This window comes from Manduca sexta, chromosome 12 (assembly GCF_014839805.1).
Source record: "Manduca sexta isolate Smith_Timp_Sample1 chromosome 12, JHU_Msex_v1.0, whole genome shotgun sequence".
NCBI lineage: Eukaryota > Metazoa > Arthropoda > Insecta > Lepidoptera > Sphingidae > Manduca > Manduca sexta.
In genome coordinates, this window is record NC_051126.1 from 4,026,030 (window position 1) to 4,050,020 (window position 23,991).

General features: G+C 34.5%; 1 protein-coding gene across 1 annotated transcript in view; it reads right to left on the bottom strand.

Annotated features, from left to right (window-relative positions):
• Positions 1–1,254: 1,254 nt before the first annotated feature.
• The window catches only part of LOC115442786 (ras-related protein Rac1), a 47,098-nt gene continuing 24,361 nt past the window's right edge, over positions 1,255–23,991 (bottom strand). Inside the window, exons 2-6 of the mRNA XM_030167941.2 lie at positions 8,997–9,068; positions 7,032–7,212; positions 6,022–6,156; positions 4,939–5,105; positions 1,255–4,545 (exon numbers count right to left, since the gene is read on the bottom strand). Coding sequence (XP_030023801.1) covers positions 4,950–5,105; positions 6,022–6,156; positions 7,032–7,212; positions 8,997–9,068 — 544 coding nt within the window. The 3' untranslated portion in view covers positions 1,255–4,545; positions 4,939–4,949. The remainder of the gene's footprint in view (positions 4,546–4,938; positions 5,106–6,021; positions 6,157–7,031; positions 7,213–8,996; positions 9,069–23,991) is intronic.

A 23,991-nucleotide genomic window follows, 5' to 3' on the forward strand; every position in this document is an offset into this window, starting at 1 on the left:
ATTATGCGGAATATCCATTCGAAAAATTTTACTTCTCGACATAATGTTTGAGTTCTGTTTGCTGTTGCCCAGAGCAAGAATCAAACTGCCAACGTTTCGGTTTAATCTTTATACGGCAGACGACACCATGAAAAACTCGCCCCTCGTTTTTTGATAAAATAATGACCTCTACCGTACCGAAGTATGTACCTTTGTACTTACTTACTTACTTTACGTATACTAGTAAAATTTTCAAATCAATTCAAAATTTCAAAGATTTCTTTTGATATAAGTATGATAAATTTACCATGTTTAAATCGCTCTCCTGTAAGGTTGTTTTTGCACTTGTACTAGTATACGTAGGACCCGTTACTGCCCATAGTAGGAGTAAATAATATTTTCAATTTGGAGATCATTAGCCAATCATTGTTTTAAAGTAACTAATAAATACCGCAGTATTATTAATTGTAACTATACTATCTACATTGTTTATTCTAATCCCAAGTTTATAACCTATAAAATTTATCAGATACCAAATCATTCTTACAAGAATCGATATTATTAAACACACATAAGAATTAAATTGAATAACTCCGATGACCTTTACAACAGCTGATAAGACGAGATAGTAGGATTTCGTCGCAAATCGCGATATGAATGTACGACGTAATTAGTTGCCAGGGGTTACAAGACAGTGACTTCGCAAGCTCGAGTATTAAAATCCTACAAAATGCGGTTAATACCGAATCTAATCGTAATTATAATTGTTTATTAGATCACTTCTTATCTGCATCAGTTTACTGTGACACGAGTAATGTTTATTTTATTAATTACGGTACCTACTTATTTTTTTTATTTTATTATTTCATACTTCTGCTTCGATGGCGTAGTTGTATTGCGTGTGCGGTATGTTCACTGCCGACGTTCCGGGTTCAAATCCCAGGTCGCGCAGGGATATTTGGGTTTTTGCTCACTCTCAATCTAGAGTCTGGTATTTATGCCCGATATGGCGATACCCCTTCGAGGCTAAAAGTTTCATGTGTTTTGTATTTGATTTTACAATTTCATCGTGAAAACTGCATCGATATACGCTTAACTGCGTGATGCCCGAAAAATCAAAAGAAAAACCGCGAATGTATTATTTTAAAACTTGTCATTTTTCTGAATTCATAATTAAAACATTTTTTTATTTGAATAAAATTATAACACAATACCATTAGATATTTCACAGTTTACAACACAAAACAATTATAAGGGATTAAATAAAACAAACACTTGAACAGTTAATATAAATATAATTTGAATTATTCAGAGGCTTTACAATATTTGGAAGAATTTACTTTCTCAGCGATTACCTATCAATCGGATTAGACACAGCGCATCTCCATTAATATATACTTCAATTTGTATAAAAATAATATTATACAAGCTGTTATTTTAGTTTGAAAAAGCCCAGAATGCTGAATACACTTCATACGCGACATTTGGATAAATTAGTTATACATTTCTTTTAATAATACAAACAATTAACAATGCGACGTACATTGTAACTACACCAATCGATACTAAAATGCGTAACAATAAGGTAAAAATTACAATCGTTTCTAAAATTTAAACACATTTTCAAATCGATACCTGTCACTGGAAATGAACAACAAAAAAACGCCCACGCATGAGCCCGGATCCATAGATCAATACTCAAGTGTGCAAGAATTTAAAAAAAAATAACATCTCATCAAAATTAGTCTACGATTAATTCAAAGCCCCCCATTGAAACGAATCAGTTAAGCATATCATAAATATGATACACGAATAATTAATGGTCGCTTTACATTTTTGTATAATACTAGTTACCGTTATTTACATGTTGATTCTTCTAAATATTTGCATCTGAACAATACGTACATTAAAATCTTATGGCTAGGGATGTTCTGTGCAATTGTTCGAGCTTTATCGACAAAAAAAACGAAACGTCAAACATACTCAAAAAAAATAATTTGTCTATGGCATCAAGCTGATCAAACGTAAATGTGCGTGTTGTAAGCAACAACAATTGCACACATCTTAAACTCAAAACTTACATGTACTATTTCACCTTACTTTAACATTTATAAAATATAAGGAGTGGATTTAGACATTAATTAACTTAGTGCCATTTTTTTTGTTTGTTTAAAAAATAGCTGTACGATTGATCTACGATAAATGTGAAATTAGGCGAGTGTAAGAGAAAGGTTTTCCTAATATGCATAAGGCCGTGTAGATTGTACGCATTCAGATGTTAGACACTAACATCGCACTGGCAAATAAAATGATTTTATACATATCCACTACCGTAAGTTAAAACGATTAGTTACATACCGACTTATAATCTAAACAAAGAGATCGCTAGTGTTGTACGTTTGGGTTATCGAAAAAAAATCCATATTAAAATATTTCTGTACTTAGCAATTAAACGATAACATTTCAGTGTTGCTATGACCAATAAAAAAAAATTACATACATCAATAATCCAATACATCAATTTCATTTTTAATATAAAAAAAAAACGGTAAATCAACGTTTTAAAAAACGATCGTACCATTTTAAAATCGATAAAAAACGTTAATGTCCACAATTGAATGCGTACTTTATAAATGCGACGGTCAATTAAAGCCTAAACCCGTTTATCACATATACAGCGAAATTCCTCCCGTAGGGCCGACGATGCACAGAGAACGAGTCATAATTTCGGTGATTAATAATCATTCAAAGAATAATCAACCTTCAATGAATGTATGCTCGGATGAAAACCAAATGTATGACCAAATAAAAACAATAATGAAACAAAGGTATGATTTACGAAGATATTATTATGGAAGGTCCGCATTCATTGGACTGCTTTTAAAAATACAAAAGACCTTATTGTTGGAAACGAGGCTCATTAAAAACTGGCTTAAAAATTTCAAAGCGAGTTTACAGATTTGTTAAAGGTAAATTCGATACAAGTATATAAAGGCCCGTTCTCAGTGGACCGTCAGCGTAAACGACCAAAACCAAATGGGCGGCGGACGTGACGTCGAGCGACGCGGCCATTTCGACTCGGTCGGTACAAAACGCTTAATATAAATTGTGCGAAATCCACAATAGCCTTTGAAGACTGGAAACCGTTTTGAATGTCGTTGAATGCTGTGCTTGCGGCGACAATTTAGTTATTTTAATTAAAACGTTTGTTGTTGAATCTACAGAAGCTTTATCGGTTGGGTGCCGTGGCCTGCTTTATAGTCTATAGTGTTTATTTATAAAAAAGAAATGTTTTGATGATGAAATTGTGTAACGGAATTATCCATACAACCATTATTAAGGGACAGCGTTAATTATTTTAAATAAGAATAATAAATATCAATGATAAATAAGTGAGATGTGCTCAAAATAATTAAATTACCGCCATTATTTTTGCCTACTGCTTAGAAAGATGCTGACCAGCAACTATTCCACCAACGATATGTATCTAAATTATTGGCCGTTCATTCACTCCTTCTGAAAAAGCTGTAACATAAACCTGAGCAAGGATTTGAAATTATATAAGAACTTAAAAAAAAATCAAAAATATTTTTTTGTTAAAACTAAACAATATTACGGTTGTTTATATTCTACAACAATTAATTTCATACAATCAGTTGAAAAAAAACATTAAAATAACTTTAATAACATCCAAACAACGCCACAGCCCAGTTCTGGATGAAATTTCAATCTCAAAGTACATCGATTATTAAAAGCGTTATCTAAAACGATATTTTTGCACTTAATTTAAAAATGTACAATTAACTTTATGATAATACACATAGATAAGAAATGGAGAGCCATTATCGTTATTCTGTACTTGAGTCCGCTACATTAATCGGGGACGAAATTAATGTAAGACGCTATAATAAATCGAAAAATATAAATCTCTGCTCTAACACAAATTTGAACAATTCCATTTTACCAACACCACATCAAAATGAACGGATGTGCTTTAAATCGAAAAACAATTTGTACAGAACGTATGGTTACATCTGCAACAATGTAGGAATGTATATTTTATTTTGTATAATAGCAAAGATCGCGTTACTATAAAGCACCCAAATTTGAGTTATACTCCGAAAAAGTGTTAATTTGAATTCACTGACAGATCGTGGCTAGATTTAGTTAAAATATTAGATTTAATTACAATTTTTATTATCGGCTTATTATAAAAATGACAATAGACATTTTATTTTTCTATACGGGGAAACTTGGCAAAGGTCACAAGGATACAGCCACAACTGTCAGTGTCATATAAATTTTCCAGACAATATAAAAAAGCGATACATTATTACTCAGGAGGGCCTCACTCACACCAACCCACGTTACATTAATGCGTATTTAATAGTAATAGTAACACCTATCGGTATGCCTTCATTGTGAATCAGTATGCATATTGCAGTCCATTTTACAGCACACAATTGTTTGTTGCGACACGTTGTGTTGATATTGAGTGCGCTCTATGGTTTTAAGCTAGGCTGCATTAAATCAGCTTTATCAGCTTCGACATCTGTTTAACACTATCTGGAAACAGAAAATTTATATTGAATTTATATTTTCTACATCACTTTTATAATAAAAATTTATATAATCATACTAGATTTATGTACAGCGAATAATGTTATTGCAATTTATCTCGGCCTATATCCAGTCTGGAGTCCCAGGCACATGGAGACGCAAAAATAAATATATAACAAAATATTATGTTGAGATGTGATTGAGTAACCAGGTATTTCTACTACTTTAAGAAAATCCTTCCTTCTCCTTTTAGATTTTGCAATAACAACATCTGGAGGTTGAAGACCCTAATAACATGGACAGTTAAACTTTTGCTTTGTTTATTATTACTTGTTTTACGTCAATTGTTTTTGTTGTTGTGCCTAATAAACCTTTTCTTTCTTATGACATAAACCGCACCTGGTAATGTCTTACAGCAGCGTGCACTTCCGGCTCTGTTTGGGGGGCGGCACGGGACACAGCACGGCGCGGATGGCCTCGTCGAACACCGTCTTCAGACCCTTCTGCGTCAGCGCAGAGCACTCGAGGTACTTCACCGCGTTGATCTCCTTCGACATGCCCAGACCCTGGAATGAGGTAACATTTTTATTACTGGCCTTTTTATCTGTAATGATAGGGTCATACTGATGTTTATAACCATTTGTGTCGTTAATCTATATAAAGTGCAGGTTTAGCCACGATACAGTACATACACAATAATGCAATATTCTACATTTGCTGGTGGTAGGATATATTTTATATCCGCCCGGATAGCGAACACCATACACAAGGTACACCGTTTCCTGTACGCCTTCTGGGTACGGGATCGGCCTGCGAGCCAATTCACACATCGAACAAGCCGTGGAGCGAGAGACTTTTTGTAGATTTTAGGAACGCCGCAAAAGGGCTGCAATAACACGCTTTGAAACAGTTTTAATTTGTCTCGCATGAGCTCGAGCAACTTATCCCAGTTGCTTCCCAAAGTTAACGCAGATCGCTTCCCGTGCGCAGAAGCCATGCTCTAGATAAGAGTACATACCAAAAAATAACAAAAAATTACTGCACACGAACATGGCACGCGTAATTGATACAAGGCTTTAGATAAAGCACAACACGCTGATGGTGTTGTGTTGATCACATTTGAAGATGTTTACCTACACTTGAATCGGGCATAGTCTAGTTTTTAATATTGTTTTTCCAATAGTAAACTTATGAAAAACGTAATGTTTCTAAAATTCTGTTACCAAAATAAACTGTTTCCAATCACATAACCTATTTATTGTTTTTATTTGATTAATTTCTGTTCTGAGAAAAATACTTGCACGAACAGCCGTAAGCAAAAGCAAGTGTAAGGGCACTTTCATATTTGCCTCGCGGAGGCAGCGCGGCACTTAGAGGCAAATCTAAAGGTGCTTTAGGACTAAAAAAAATTAGTTACAATATAAACATCCTCTTTCATGATATAAATACCTGATATCTTTCTATGTATCCCTGTGTTTTTACCTGTGTGTAAGTGATAGGCGCGAGCTTCTTGTCCTTAAGTTTCTCTATGGTGTCTTTGTCTTCGCGCAAGTCCAGCTTGGTACCGACGAGGATGATGGGCGTCGACGGGCAGTGATGCCGCACTTCTGGGTACCACTGGAATCAAAATATCATTTGGTTAGAAAATACATCTGGGTTTAACTTTCAAATACAAAATGATGGATAATTTTATTAAAAAAATCGGTGCGTTTCGAAGCGAAAAATGTTTGGTGTATGAAGGTTCTTTTAGTATTGATTAATGTCTTTACAAACACATTTCAAAATAAATGGGAAAATTTAATCATCCACATATAATTATACTATAAAAATAAATATATTATATAATATGTATGTGTAGAAACTAAAAAAAAATCCAAAGCAGTTTATTTACATTTTAGGTTATTAATAATTTCTACAAATGGCCGCGGGAAATCAACAATTATTTGACTATTTACCATTTGCTAAGGTAGCCACAAATACAACATAGGCACTGTACACAAGGAAGGAAAGAACTAAAATCTAAATATACACAACATATTTGTAGAATAGTGACGTTGCTCATAACCGACGATTATACCGAATACGATTTATACCATAATGTTTACATTTAACTTTTCCTTCCTAGTATATGGTATAAAAATAAAACTTTTTTCTAGACAAATCAATCACACCATGGAAATTTTAGTCATACGCAGAGGTGGTCCAATTGTTATAGAAGACTTGATTTATCATTAACCGGGCACAACTCAAGAGTAAGGTCTGGTGCTGAGCAGAACCCAATATCGCAATTATATACTCGAATCATGGTAGGATTTTGTCTCCGAAATATTGATATTACTGTCCTTCGCCCAATATAGAGATAGAATTAGCTTCAATCACAATACTAGACTCAGAGATCGAAACAACGCAGTTATCGTAAAGCGTAAGCGATATAACCGGTAGTTAAAAGTAGTCGGTCATACTAGACAACAGTAACTTATTCCGAAACGTACCTTAGCCCGAACGTTCTCGAACGAAGCCGGGTTGACGAGCGAGAAGCATATAAGGAACACGTCGGTCTGTGGGTAGGACAGCGGCCGCAGCCGGTCGTAGTCCTCCTGCCCCGCCGTATCCCACAGGCCCAGGTTGATCGGCTTCCCGTCCACCATCACATTCGCTGAATAATTGTCGAATCTGTAATATCAAAGGAGATCTGTTTTAAAATCTTACTTCTTGTTGATAGTAACGAGTTTATGGAAAGATCGATACAATATTCGACTACAGATAAACGATGTCTTGCATTAGCATACAGCAGGCCATTTCATTCCTGAAAAATACGCAATGGGATCTTAATAAGGTCGCTAACACAACACTGATATTAACATAGTTTATTTATATTAGAGGTGTCTCGATTAAAACTTAATACACGTTAGACACTTTACGATAATATCAAACAAGTGAAACGACTTGCACTTCTTCATACAATGATGGATGGTTTAAAAGTTTTACAAACGACCAGTAGATACATGCTAGTCAGTCAAACACAATCATATTGAGTGGATATGGCGGGTGGATTGGGTGGCATCTACCTGCAACATTACGGGGCGACAAATAGCAACTTTGCGGAGGGTGGAACTAGCATAGTACCTATCTCCCCGCCCTAGATCCGTTAGTAGTTTAGCAATATTCCAATAAGTCATAACTTTACTTCAACCAACTTGTACGTCTACTGCAGGAGTAACTATTGGATTAGAAATATTTTTCTTATTCTCGTAAGTATATCTTTATTTGCTATCTAATTTTAAGTACAGATCTATCTACCTACCCGATTTACATTAAATTCTGTTTATCAGTTCAAAACACCTAAAAATCCATAGTAGATGTAAACATTACGTTGGATCATGTAAACGCATCATTCAAGAAATAATTCAAACACATGAATGCGAGAGGTTTAACGGAAACCTGTTTCGGTAACAGGGGCTTGCAAATTGCACGCAGCATTGTTGATGTAAATTTACATTGCAGGTGTGCATTTATCTCGACGTAACACTTCCACTTTGACGTTCATTACCTTTGTTACCGTCCAAGTGATGACTGTATAACAAGCTTCGAACGGCTTATCAACAAAAACACCATTGGAACTTTGCACGTTGTGTAACTGTCGATATGAGTAATACAATTCTTGGATTGCATTTGCTTATTGTTGAACGACTTGAAGGTAGACACAAGTGGGTACGAAGTTATTGTTTTTAGGAATTGAATATAGAGGTAAACATTAGTTATTGTGTTTAACTCCAATCCTTCCAAACTTTAGATAAGGTACTAGCCTATAGCTCGTACTATTAGACAAATACTTCATCACTACGTCGACCATCGGATAGATTGGCACAGCCTTTGCCAGACACAATACTATCACTAGTATAATTAGAGCTATCATCAAAATATGATTTTAATTAATGCCCTCTACAACTCTTGTCAGCCTTTAGTTGGCAAATTATAACTGCGCCATCGATGATGGCGCGCTGAATGATTGGTGGATGCTAAATTACAATAATGACTTTTTAATGACGAATGATGGACGTTAATCCATCCAATCATCATGACCAGTATATACTTTGGTAGTTATTAGCACCAACGTTTCCTTATAAGAAAACATTATTGCAAGACAAAAAAGTAGTCTCATTTTATTTGTCATACAACCTAAGCATCATCCATATAACTCGATTCCTGCAGGCTTGCCTTTCGTAACTCATGGAAAATCAAATTTTCATTTGAACGATTTGCAGACTGCATTTATGCATATTGGTAGTACCTATATATTGTGTCGACTTCTCTTTCTGAAAACGTCACGCTTTGCCACTGCTAAGCTACAATAGAATGATTAGACTACCTTTCTGGTGGTATGTACGTACCTAAGTCTATTATCTAAATTAGGGCCATACCACCAAGACCTTTATTTAACAGTAATGTTTACTTACACTGTAGGTATGTATTCTCCGGGGAAGGCATTTGTCGTGTAGCTGATGAGCAGACATGTTTTACCGACGGCACTGTGGACAAAGAAAATTAAATATTATTTTCATTGAATATAATCAAAATACAGTTAGTTATACATATAATATTATCATATGAATTATTCGTCAATTCGTTGGGTTACTATAACAAGATTCTATGTTATTAATTCTATATTACTATTAGACTTTCCGGCCCTCACACCCACCACTACAACTCCTGTTAGTCAGAATCAGCAGTGGAAGGCATTTTATGTCACTGAGGAGTGAAGCTCGATTAGTCTCAAGGAAAACTAATTTGTCATTACCAAATTAATCAAATAGAAAGATAGGGAGGAGTTGGAAATATTATTGTACACTATTTTTTTATTTGTAATAAATTCCAATACTTTCTATAGACGCATAAAGGGGAACCATTACTTATTGTTTTTTAATTTAATTTTTAAATCTCATTTTCCGACTTAAGTAATTAACATAGGACCTTCTAATAATGAGCCAGCGAATTATAATATGCCAGTAGATGTTCTCGCTATATAAAAAGTATCTGCACCACAATCCACATGTAAGTGACCCGTTTTATTTTTCAACTTTATGGGATTCTCTATTTTAATGTTTTCAATTATGTGTTTGTGTGGGTGTTCTTAAAAAAAATATATTTATACCAGTTTTAAGCGGTTTACTGAAAAAAATTTAAATAATAAGGTTTTAGCTTTCTCAACTGATCTTAAATGATGTTATGGCCAAAATAAAAGGCATAAAAAATGTACTAGTATTTTTATAATTGGTTTATTTTCAGGATCGATCTTGTAATAGCTATCAAGATAGTATTATTAACCTCGCCTGTAACACAATAGACAATAGTCCGTATTGATTTAATGCAGTCTGATGATCCTCTAACACAAAGGCTATCTATTCAATAAAGATAATTATAGTACTAATAAGTGTGGCGTAATATAATTAATCTGTTATGGGCACGTTTAATAACGCGTAAATATTAAATACGCAGTTATTGATAACGTGTAGTTGTAATTAAATCATCATTATAATCGCCTAAACGCATTAGCTGGTGTGGGAGGATGCCTAGATATGTTGCGCTTTAGCTGGTGGTAGGTTTGTATTTGTCTAGATAGCGACCACTGTACAAGATTAAAAATTCGTCGTAGTGGCCCTACGTAAGTGCGTCACGTTCTGGGGTTAGCCTGTATATGCGTTTCCGAACAGGCCGGCATAATTGTGTCAACTGGCGAGGGATAATCAGTACTCGTCAGTGGACACTTTGTCTGGATCCCAGTCCGTTTACCATCAGTTGCAATGCGATCATTATCACGTACCCGAATTAAAATTCCCGAATAGAAAAAGATCATAATAGCTTATTCAGAATTCAAATACTTCCCAGTCCCGACTTGTCGACTTAAGGCGGGTTGAAATAAACTATCCTAGCCACTAAATACATTTTAAAATAATTCATCTGCAAGCATGTCATGATTTTAATCTGATTGCTCCATTCTCGCAATGAAATGGGCGGTAGCGGTTAAGATTGTTTATACATATTGACGAGTCTAGACTTTGGCCGGCTAAATTCTGACGACCGTCGAAGGCTCCAACTTCTCAAGTAGGTCGACATTTTGTTTTGGCTGCATACTACTTATTAGCAAATTTAATATAGTTACTTAACCGCGTCAGGAAAAAAAATCTGCGACGAATAAGGCGCTAACTTACTCCTTAAGATCGTCAATGTAAATATTAACGATGTTAAGGAGTGGTGCTGGCAGCTGCGTCGACCCAGAGAAAAAAGGATAGCACTTGAGCACGTACCCGCGTGCCAGAGATAAACAATGTGATAAGGATATTTAAAAAATCCACGCACGATAAAATTAATGTTACGAACTTTACCATATCGGCGTTTGAACGGCAATCATATCTAAGCGACAAATATACTGAAAATGAATTATATAAATATTTCGAATCGCCATTTTTTTCTACGTCTTTTGATCTAGATTTTGTAGGTGTAAGACAATTTTAATATCATAGGACTATCACTACATAGTATAAAACAAAGTTGCTTTCTCTGTCCCTATGTGTGCTTAAATCTTTAAAACTACGCAACGGATTTTGATGCGGGTTTTTTTAATAGATAGAGTGATCAAGAGGAAGGTTTATATGTATAATAATAACATCCATTAAATAGTCAGCATTGCACCCGTGCGAAGCCGGGGCGGGTCGCTAGTATCTTTATAAAATGAAAAGTTGAATTGTTAATTTAAAATTATATTATAATTTTATTTAACTAGTATACTCCAATCGCACAATTGAAATCAAGTTATTTAAGTACATTAAAAATGTTTATTCGCAGTTAAATATTTTACTCATAACATTCAATATAAAAACAAACAAACAAATATAAAAAACTTTATAGAACCCTTCCAAATCCATACTTTACCAATTGAAAAGTTGTGTTAAATTACAACGTCCTTAGCGAAACACGTCTGGAGGTCAACGGCGGACAATTTAAATCGGCCGTATAATAATGCAATACTGATATTCAACCCTCGTGCGAGTACAACAACCAGTCAGATATTCCGACTAGGGCTGCCAAAACGCATTTAACACGTTGGCTGGTCTGTTTTACGCGGATGCCGATGCGGATATTATCCGCATGCGGCTGGTAAGCAAATCTATAATGAATTCAGTTCTAGATGCAAAGAGTTTGCACTTGCGTTCGCAAAAAACAAAAACAAAATCCTATCTACTCCCGGAAATAATATAATTATTATTTTAATTATAACTTCAAAAAAAAGATTATTTATGTTGTGGGCCTTGTCATACAATAAAAAGGCAGACTATATCAAACTATAAAAAAACTTGTGGCACCATGCCATTCAAGTAAGTTTCTAGAATAGAAAATGAGTATCGACAGACTAGCCAGTTTCACTCAATCGATATAAGGCATAATACATGAACGAACAGCTTGTTCTGGTGAAAATTGCTATTGGTTGTTCGATGCAGACGGGAATAAAGGGAATAATAAAGCTTCTACGTGAATGTGTGTGATCTTTATTTTTTTAAAGTTATTTTGTCATTAGCTAGAAAATGAATATCACTGGAGAAAAAATACTTCTTTATGCCTTTAAAAATGATAACGCAACTGATAACGTAATATAGGAAATAAATTACTGTTAAATAACTATACAAGCATTAATCATTTACCATTCACTCCATTACGCATAGAACTTGAGCAATGCGTAGTACCTTCAGTGGTTCAATATAATTATTACGTCACACCCGAAGACCTTTGCGTACGTAGTATTATGATTAAAGCCGGAAATAGGAAAACTCTGACATATAAACCAATCTCCTTACATATAACATGACGTAACGATTTGGAAATAAAGTATTTTTTCGTAGTAAACGTTCGGGAGGAACCGAAATTAAGTATGTATCTTTCTACAAAAGTATATCAAATAACCACAAAACTTGTACCAAAACGATAAAAGTAGTGTGAAAACATCGCAAGTAGTATCATGTGAGCGACTATACTTTGGGGTGCTATCTCCATTCACAATTACACATTACCACCCATCTCCCCTTCTTAATCCCTGCCTTTTTCCTTTAAGGCTTGTAGAGTTTGTGCTGTATGGCGGTTAAGATTAGCGTAAAATTACACCCCAAGGCACTTGTATATTTGTAAGTACGTATTTCCAAAATTCCAGAGTTCGTTAATACAAGTGTGTGAGTCCCTACATGGCCGGTAGCGCGTCTAGGACTATTTTATAATTTTCGTTGTTATTGCGAAGTGGTGATTCTTTATTAATTTAATTCACCAGTTGACTCATGCTATAAATAAAATAAATTAATTTTCGCGAATAAATGTGCGAATTCGCCAAGTGCCAACCCTAGGTGTCTGGGAAGGATCCGCTCCCGTCCGCCGTCCGCGACCGTTCCGTAACCCACGACCCAGCGCGGCGCGTACGCACCTTGCCCGCTCGCCATACACAAGAATTATGTAAATAACAGCAATCTGCGAATTGAATAACGAGTTACGCCGTATACCTCCCTCGCTAGGACGCTCTGTGAGCTCCTCAATCAAAGGAGTTAGTGAAAAAAAGGGCATTATATTCCTGTACTAAATGTGTTCTAAGCAACTACACCCGTGTCACAACTTAATAAACTTTATAAGAGGTGGTACCAACGAAAGCATTGAGACTCGAACATACTTCGCCCGCGATCGATAATTGTATCCAGCATTGGGATTATTATAAACTAACAAAATGATCACTGAATATGAAAACTGTGTAACGATAATATCACCCGCGGAAAACAGTCTAAAGAACTGGACGAAGGCGACGGTAAAAAAAAGACACAAAATACTAATCCAATCAATTTATGTTTTATCACGAAGATCATAGTAAATCGAAATAACCCATTAACAAAAATAGACGACGCTGATGCATCGCTGTTTGGTTTAATTTTAAGGTCATCGTATTTAAATGAAGTCATTAGAACAATAAATATAACGCATTATACTCCGGACGGCATTGAAGTTGGTATCGCAGTGGCCTGTGATCCGTGACTCACGCTAGTTCAATCAATATTATTGTGTACATAAAAACTGTTTGATCGCAAACGATTTATTGCGATCCGTCGTCGCGATAAGGCCGATTTGACAAAATAACGTGAAATTTAACTTTTTCATTTCATCTACAACGCTGCCATTGCTTGTTGTCTTGGCCATCACTATCGATTATTTTGGCAGCTATATTTAATAGGAATGTTTATTCCATGCTGACCTAGATACTTTCCATAGACATTATTAACATTATAAATAATTACATAGATATCGTTTTTATCATCGTAATCAGCTTTGCTATATTTAACCTGAGATATGACGTCATTCTTTTGCTTATTTTTCCGTATTACAACCGGTATATCACACCAGATTATTTTTTTTTCTTTGATAAATAATTCTACTCTAAAGTTCCATTGAAAAAAAATATTTCTATAGCTAACAAGTGCAATGCTACACAACAAAATGAATCAAAGAGAAAGAGATGCAACAGTATTTTTCTTAAGCATTAGTAATTCATAATAATTGTACTCCCGAATAAGCATAAAATCGATTTAGGAGCATTAAACCCGAGGAGTGCGGACAGCCGACCCGCGCCGAGCGATGAGACGCTTCGTCGCAAAATCATAACACCGCGGGAGCCATCCTGACGATATAAATACGCGTGGACCCGTCACTTTGTCATGAACATTCATAATATGATACTTGCTACTGTTGACTGCTTCGAGCGGCTGTTCATATTTATTAGTTTTTGTAATAATAAGAGTCATTATTGCATAACCAATAATAATAGGATATGAGTAATACAAATAATATATTTGTTTTGTTTAGAGAACTGACTTCTGTAATATATTGCAGTTTAAGTTACCTCGCTGTCAAATAATCAATATGTTACAATTCCTGAAATCCCTAACAAACAAAGTAACTTTTAAATTTCTCCTAATAGGTTTTGCGTGAACAATGTTAAGTTGTAAATATAATTTATTTGAAATACGTGGAAGACGATGAAAGCACACATTTCTGGAAACGCGAAAAGAAAATTTCCTCCGAAACGTTGCAACTCTTCAAATAGCAATTTTTGTGTTGGGAAACAAAATAAATTGAAAATAACTTTTTTATTATTCAAAGGCTGGTGTTTTCTGAAGTATTTACGTCAGCGGCGAAGTATGGCATGTAATTAATTTCAGCTGTAAAAAGAAATATTCTTTTATGGAGATATGAGCAATATACATTTAAATGCTATTTTGAGATAAATGCCTCCCTGCTTTAATGCCAGAGGTATTGTATTCGATTGCCAACTCGAGCAAGATAGAGTTAGTGAGAAAAGAGATTTGTCCCCTATAAATAAAAAACACTGTCTCCATCATTCTAAAGCCTACAAGACGTTCATGAGGATACTTATTACATACCAGTAATGACATAATAAATATAGTCCTCAGCAAGATATTAAGTCGATGCAGTTTTTATTCAGCTCATGATGATACTTCGAAATTAATATATTCACTCAAAGTAACTCGGACATGAGAAATAAGCGAATTCTAAAGTTAGTGGCCTTCACTTTTTCATAAGCATGATGATACCTAAGTTTCAAGAGCGTTACATTTTCAACATTTGTCATTTTTTTATATCACATAGCATTATCTTAGTTTTTCCTAGTAAACACATTTCAAGGAACACGTAACGCGTACGTTTCGGGTAATGTGATAACATCAGGGCTCTCGTCTTGAATTTTGATGGCCATGTCATCTTTGTATCTATGTATTTTTGTTTCAACATTGCCGAAATTTTCACATGAATTACGAATGTATTGTTTGACAAAAATATTAAAGACATTCTTACCATCGCTACCATTATCTAAGTTTGGACGTAATCTTCTCTTGTAAGGTATACGTCCCTGGCCATCTTGCAGTCAATTCTTTCAATGATATCCTCCGTGTTGTATGATGTTAACCACCGTCAGCATGACGGGCTATCTTTAGTCTCGGTTCGGGAAATTTATTGAAAAATTTTATACTCTAGCATGGATTTTCTTATCAAGTAGATAGCCCTCTTTGTCCAATATTGGTAATTGTATCAATAAAGAACAGTAATATCGTCCAGATACCCTTAACTAATATTAAAATAAGTTACCTCTATAAAATTTCTAGTTAATTACTTGAGTCACCATTATATTTGTAACTTATGATGCAGGCACCGGGTAGTGACAAATTTAATCCCAGAATCTCTTTGGCTCAATTAATAAGACTTAATTAAATCCATTTCACCAACTTCCGGAGCTCTTTAGACAATAACGGAACATTTAGCTATACGGAACTACTAATTATCACGGAATGAGTTAATCCTGTGGAATACTAGACAAAATACTAGATCTACTTGGTGTAATTTAGGACCCACATTTAGAATGTCAGTGTATCAACGAACCACTTAAGAGAAGGGATGTCGTGTCTTGGATAGACATAGAGGAAACTAGTGAAGTATTGTCATGGAACTTGGAGATAAGGTAAACAACTGCACTTCATAGAAATTAAAATACTACAATTAAGCAAACAACAAAAGCCAACAATTCTGTATTTTACAATGTCTACAAACATTTTCTAAAATACTATGATAAATCATTATATAGTTTTCAAGTTACATATGACATCAGTTGTCTTAGTTCCTGAATTCTCTGGTACCAGAAGCTGGTGTGTAATCTCTATAATTTCAAATTAAAATCAACTTTGATTTATCATAGCACATGTGTACAACTTCCTTATAGAAAAAGACGAAGGAACAAAGTAATACACATGACGCATGTTCAGAGATTGCGCGGCCGACGGCTGACTCAAACGACCGTTGCCACTTCTTTCGATGCACATATTACATGTTTTAGATTGTTTTTTGATTTCTCTTATAGCTTTATTTCTCAGCAGTTTATTACGTTGGACGTTTATTTCTTGTCAAAGTTTGTGATGAATTATTTATGACAAAGGAAGTTAGATTTACATTCGGAGTTTTGTCTTTAGAAGCGATTGGATGATTTGGTTTTAATTTATCCTAAAACGAGCCCGCTAATGTAAGCTTTACAGTTCCTAATAAAACGGTACTTACTAGTATTTGTGACGTTTTTTTAAATCGCTGTCTGGAATCCACATCGACATCCTGTTGTCATTGATAACGTTGGATTGACGTCAATCGACGTTATACGACGAACGATAGTATTATAAAAAAATCCAAACCAGTCAAAACCTAACAATATTTTGTCACTAAATCACCCATAAAACCCTATTTAGTGCTACGACGGATACAGCAAAATAGAGGTCCGCGCCTGCATATTATTTACATACATTTTACGGCGGACTCATTAACTCGGTGCGCTATGATTCAACAGACTAAGTAAATATTTTAACCTCACATTTTTGTGTACATTTAAAGATAAATGTGCAGGACAAAGAGAATTTATATCCACGTGGAACCATTGTTGACGTACTATTCAAACTAGACATACACAAAACGTTACGTTAGTTTTATGACAAAATACTCAACTTTCCAATTTCAAAAAAAGAACACCACCTCCGGAACTTTTTCATCCCGCCGCGGGGTCCTTAAAACTCGAACCATTCCGACACAATGGCCGGCGGGCTTGCTCAACTTCGATCCCGGCACAATCGTGTAACCGAGATGCGCGTACCACATTCGTGTGTATGTATGTTTTGTAAGGATGCCAGGGTCATTGCCCCGCGCGCCGGCTGACGGACAGACGGACGTTTTTAATCGGATTCACTTTATCACGCAACTATGTTTGTTGTACGCACACGTAACAATGTTGATAACGGAAATGCATGCAGGATCATATTTTTTGTTGTTGATGAAATCACTTGATGTTGGTAGTCCAACTTATATGGTATGTTACATACGAATATAATAATCAATTTTAAATTATTTTTCAATTCGTTTCCAACGTTATCTATTCCAAGATCTTTGATAATGAAAGTAAATAATTTTATTTTTATCATTCCCCAATCGGAATTCCTGTTCCGCCAATGACTCACCATGACATGCACATCTAGCGATCTACGACGTACGTATTTCAATCTATTTGCTATAATAAATACCAGTTTATGAGCATTACGGAATATATAAACTTATAAAAGTAGTCTTCAATCCTTAATCATATCCACTTGTATTTTTCAACACAAATTTTCCAAATTAAATCCGAGTTCAAACCAATTCGTGCCTGTCGTTAATATACCATTTATCATTCATATCACTGTTTTATAATCTTTTTCATCCCGAAAACACACCATTACAATTTCCCTCGCCAAACTGAATCCACTGATAAAAAAAAATAAGCAATACTTTTTGCTTTCTCTAAAACGGAAATCGTTTGCAAAACCTCATTTCCAAGATCTAATAAAACTTCACCGACTGGGATTTCTTATTCATTTGCGTACCTCATTTGTTATTCAACTATCAATAAGTCGTTTGTTCCTTGCCCGGTGACTTGTGTTAGTAGAATTTGCAAGGATTGCATTTCCTTTGTCCCTCTGCTAATACAAGCGATCCCTAGCTTCTAATAGTTACAGCCTGGAGACCGCAATATTGCGGATAAGTTTCAGGAATGTTGGTCAAGTTGGTTTAAGTTTTAAGGTAACCGCAAGGAATGTTAACAAGAAATACCTGGATATGTCTGGTATACTAGAATAGACACTGAGAACGTTGTTAAGTATGTTTCTGTAAGGCTGAATCAAATTAATAGAACAACAATTATTCGAATATTTGGTAATCAATGACGAGATGAGGTAGTCACTTGCTTTTTTGTAAATAAATATTAGCACAACCAAAAACACCAAAACCCTTTTTTTAGGAAGGATCATACTATCGCGTTCAATCCGCTCGCCATAGGATATTAGTCTCAAGTTAGCTCCAAAACTTCGTAATTCACGAAACCTTTCAACTATTACATGATGTCTACTATAATTATAAATATCACTATAAAACCGCAAAAAGCAAGTAACATTTTCCAAACCACAGCCCCCCATAGGATTTAAAACATTATAACCTATACAACTAGCATGAGTAATGCATGCGTCACTTGCTTCTCACGAACTTGGCCCGAGTCGAGTGCGTTTAATGAAATTAAATAAACGAGCACAAACCGCACTCACCTCGCCTTCAAGTGCGCATTAAATTAACGCACACTACAGTTTTACATGGGGGAACGATCAAATGCATTGCGCAGACTGAAATGTATGAAGCCGGCTTAAGCTGGTACGGCAGTCGAAATTCGCGTTACAAATAAATTTCATTTTTAAACTGAATGATAAGAATGGCATAGTATTTCAGAACATAACTTGGCTTCTACACTATTAATTGGCAGGATAATCAGACAAAGCAATGTTGGTAACCTAGACGGAATTTTGCATACAAGTTATCGCATGCATTTACTATTGAGCATAAATAAAATGAATGAATGTGATAGTTGAATAATAATATTTTCAGTGTTTTTTAGATCTTATGAGAAAGTAAACTTTCAAGTAACACAATAATATTTGCTGGAACCATGAAAGCTCATATTGCAATATTGAATAAAATTACCATAATATTTTGTTTACAATGTCTGCAAGTTTATTGGAAAATATTCTAATATTTTCTGCATGATGGTTACTCATGCAATGATATTAAATGACGTCAAAATAAACATAATACATATAAATAGAACGATATTATGTTACGTGATATAAATGTATGAAATAAATAACATTAAATAAAACGTTGGAGATGCGTTGGCATTTCGCGCAGACTCGTTCGATAAGATCTGGAGATGAATATTCAACAATTTATAGTGTATGCTTTGTGCGATATTTGTGGAGTGTAGGGACCGTAAACGTATGGGGCAAGATTAAATTTTGCACCCCTAAAATATTACCATATGCAAAATCCATAAATTACATTTGTGCATAAATAAAAGCAAGATTTCCGTCTGGAAATCTAGGTTCAGTAGTGGTCTTTATGTGGCTGATGATGGTGATGAAAAGAAAGATAGAAAATGTTAACATTGTTAAGCAGTCAGCTAATGTTGCTGCAGCCAGTCGTAATATTAATCTGCAATAAGCCCTTTCCGAAAATAAAAAGAAATTGTTTCTACGAAAATTTATCATCAAACTTTCCCGATCCAATTTCTTCTTTAAAATGTACCGTCAGAAATAAATCTTCAAAATCAATACACTATTCCAATAATATCCTTCTAAATCACAACAATTTTACTGTAACTCAATTTACTTGGAAAATGTACGTGATCTGTGAATATTCTTCGAATTTCTTGCTCTTTAAAATTAAACGTACACTTGAAGCAGATATTTATATCTCGCTGTCTGATCTTTCGTGTTTTATGAATCAGCTGGTTGATGCATACGCTAAGCAATGTGAGGTAACATCAAAAAGAAACGACTTTTTACTAAAAAAAGTGAGCATATATAAAGTTGGTTGCAAAATTCCTTTTTAGATTAGACACTAGTATTGTTATTTAATATGAATATTGTCCAATTAAATACGACTAAGTACAAATATTCTATTATTCTACAAAACTGAGATGATACTGAACACTTAAACACCTTTGTTAGCGATCGCTCGATGTAGATCAGGCGTAGGGTAAGCACGGAAGACCCTAACATAATAGCATAAAAACCATTCACAACCATTATACCCGTCACACACTACAAACATAATGACTACCAAAACCACCATCGATTATACATTCGAATTTCGAACATAGCAATTCCATGTTCCACCGCATTATACACGTAAAGTTACCATCTAACTCCTCTAACATACGAGACGCTATGAAAGCTATGTTAATTCCATTAAATGTGCTCGCACCGACTGCACGGAAGATAGCGAGTAATGGAACGGGATACACTATTAGTTAAATTGGGTTTAAGTGCAAATTGCTCCTTGCTATAATTTACTTAATAATCTCGTAGATCGATTTGAGTGTTCGAGCGAGTGCATAATTCAACTACGGTTAAATGGGCCGACTTTATTACTTGAGAACACTAATGTACTCGTTCTGTTTGTTTCTAGTGAAGTTGTTTAAATGTTGGTTGCAAGTGCCCCTAGCACGATTTTACGCGTTATAAAAGATTTTTTTGTTAGGAATTTTTAATAGTATCCCGTGGCCGTATTTGAAACAAAAATAAGACAGCATTGCATGCGTATATATTTTGAATAGTACATCGTGAAATAATAGACAAGCATGTGAGAAAATGTATGGAAATGAAAAACGGCAGCACGTGTCTCTTTTTTGACGTGAGTGTCAAACGAATACTCAATACTTTCACATACACGCTACGAACAATTTATTATAACGCGTAAATTCCTGCTAGGGATACAGTTTAATGTGAAGAGATATTGAGCTTGGGTACTAGTTTACACTTAGCTGTGATTGGTTTAATCATGCGACTGCAGCTTGCGGATGTGTCAATAAAATTCATTAATGAATCCAATCAGATGATTAAATGCACGATGACAATAAAAAATACATTCAACAGGATGTTATATAATATTTATGGAAATTTCAAAGGTTTTAAAATGTTATTCATGCTATACCGTCTCACATAACAGAAATTATACTTTATAATATGCAACATTTATGGAGCAAAAAGTGCAAAGTGGACTTATCATTTAACTTAATCAACGGAATAAATTAATTAACATTTTCATTGGCCGAAAAATAAAACAAATTAACTTATCGTAAGCGACGATTAACACGAATATTACAATAACAGGAAAAATATTAAAGTATAGGACAGATACAATGTCCAATGAATACGGAAAAGTAATAAAATCCCAACAAATAAGACACAATTATGTTTGCATAAAAACATGTTTTTTATCAAGAAAACATTTTTATTTTATATCAATACGAATCTACGGTTTATTTGCGAGGAATACAAGCGTAGACATAATAGGATCAAATTCAAAACAATGACATAAGGATAGTTTCACAATAGCTTCAGAAACGCGGCGTGAACCGGCACGCCACAATTGATATGGTTTAATTAATATTAGGGGGACGCCCTACGCTGCGTTCTTCCGGTGCGTGCTAGTACGTTAATCTCTCTGCAGTCGTTTCTGCGAATTACAAACGTTCGAAACTACTTAATTTCAACGATGAATGGTTCGACCTATATCATTCTATGAAGATGTTTGTTTTGATCTTATAGTAAAATAAACACACGCTCCGTTGCTCAAGTACTTAACTTCCTTATAAGGATCTGAACGATTGATTTGTTTGTAATCTTTAAAACTCCATAACGGCATAATAATCACACTCATTGGATTGGTTAAAAGAAATAAACTTCATTCGAAACTTAATAAACTTCATTTGGAACTTTAGGCGATTTCTGACCATAGATAAATTGAAACAGGCATAGTATGATAATGGTTAGGAGAATGACGGTATATTATGTTTATCGGTATATTACGGCAAGTATGGACGATATCAAATGTAATAATAACCCATGGGTCGGTGCTCCCAGCAAAACGCATTTTTAGAAGCTATCTATTCGAAATTTATAATTCGTATAGAAAAAAATAAGAACATAATATTTCTAAATATGTTATCTTTAGTTTTGTTCTTTCAGTTTTATTATAATGTGGATATAGTATATTTTATAATGATAATGCCACTGAAATTGTTGATTCCATACATCTCCTAAACACACATAATTTTAATTTGCAACCAACACTATCAGGTAGACAATTTAATAAGGAACATTTTGGTAACTTGAAATTTTTAAAAAGGTCTAACATTTATTTTTTAAAGCAAGTATACGTATATCTTTACATATTCCCGCCTTTCATTGTATGGAACGAATGCTTAAGGCCGTTTACTCGGGAGAGGGTCTTAATGTTATTACTTCATCTTTGTCTAGATAAAATGTTTGTTAAACAAAATTTCATTGCTGCCTTGAGATTTCTATAAAACTTCGACTATGATAATTTGTTTACGTTACTAGCTCAAGCGCTGCAATGTATCAGAAAGCGAATTTATTAGTAAAATTGCTTTATACCAACAACTTTATATCCGCCAAGGGAATTCGCTGTCTAGGTTACGTTATATTTGTTAACTCTTATTTATTTAATTACTTATTTATTTTGGTACACCAACAACATAAAATATTATCATATAGGTTATATTTTGAAACTTAATACAATTTCAAATATGCATGCCTCTTATAGGCGTACAAAGCTTTCACCATAAACTGTTAATACTTATTCAATACATTTGTTAAGTTTCTTCAACCCTATAAGATCTTATATAGCTGACCATCTTATTTATCTTTGTATTTAAAAATATCGCAACCAAGACCCTTGTTAGGCCGTTCGAAAACTAAAACTCCTTCTGAATCCCACACCTCACGGAGAGGAATTACGTTAATTGTTACAAATACATGTGGGTGTTGCAGGTGACATTTGACCTTGATACTTAAGATACAAATGTCAAGTTGTGACGTATCTTTTGTTCCTTTATTATCCCGTGTTATGTCACACACTGGCTGCGTACTGCGGCTGTTTAATAGACAGCAGGGGTTGCAAATCGTTGGCGATTTTGGGAACATTAACATTGATTTTTTTAAATATAAATTAATATATCTGAAATAGACTATAGAATGTTGGTGTCCTTCTTAACAGAGATCTTTAATAAAACTAATCAAAACGAATGGTTTATACCTATTATGTTAAAAAATTCAAAACGAATTTTTCAATAGAACTTATAAACATAGTAAATAAACACTTCACTTTAAGGTTAAAAAGCATCAACAATAGTTTAATCCATCCAAGTTTCAATTTACTCTACTTAAATTGCACATTTTTTTTTTTTTTTACACAAAACATAGTCAGTTCACAAAAAGTGCAATTTAGTTTGTTGGCATTGTCCGCAAGTAATTGAAAAATCCTACTTCCTACTCATACTAAAAATGCGAGTCTGTGAAAATGATTAAGTATTTAGACGTCTGTAAAAGCTAAACGCGAAAACTGTTGTGGATTTGAATTCAAATTGGTGCTATTACTATTTAATGCTGGTAGATAGTTTATTAGGTTCCGGATCGAAATACAAGCTATTTTATAAGCTAAAAAGTAAAAAACCGGACTTTTAATCGCGGTAAACTATATAGAATGTGGTTTAAAAAAGACATGGCACACAAGTAAGGAAATGTTCACCATCCATGGACCATTCTCATAGTCTGACAACGCCCGCCGGCTAACCATTGATTGGTGCGGAGTAGGTAAAGCATTGTTCACACGTGTGTTATAACATACCCGTCCTTGGATCTAACTCGTATTCAGTTAAGTGGACCCATTTCAGGGTGCGGGAGATAGACACCCTTTTGTGTCCATAATAGAAGCAATGAA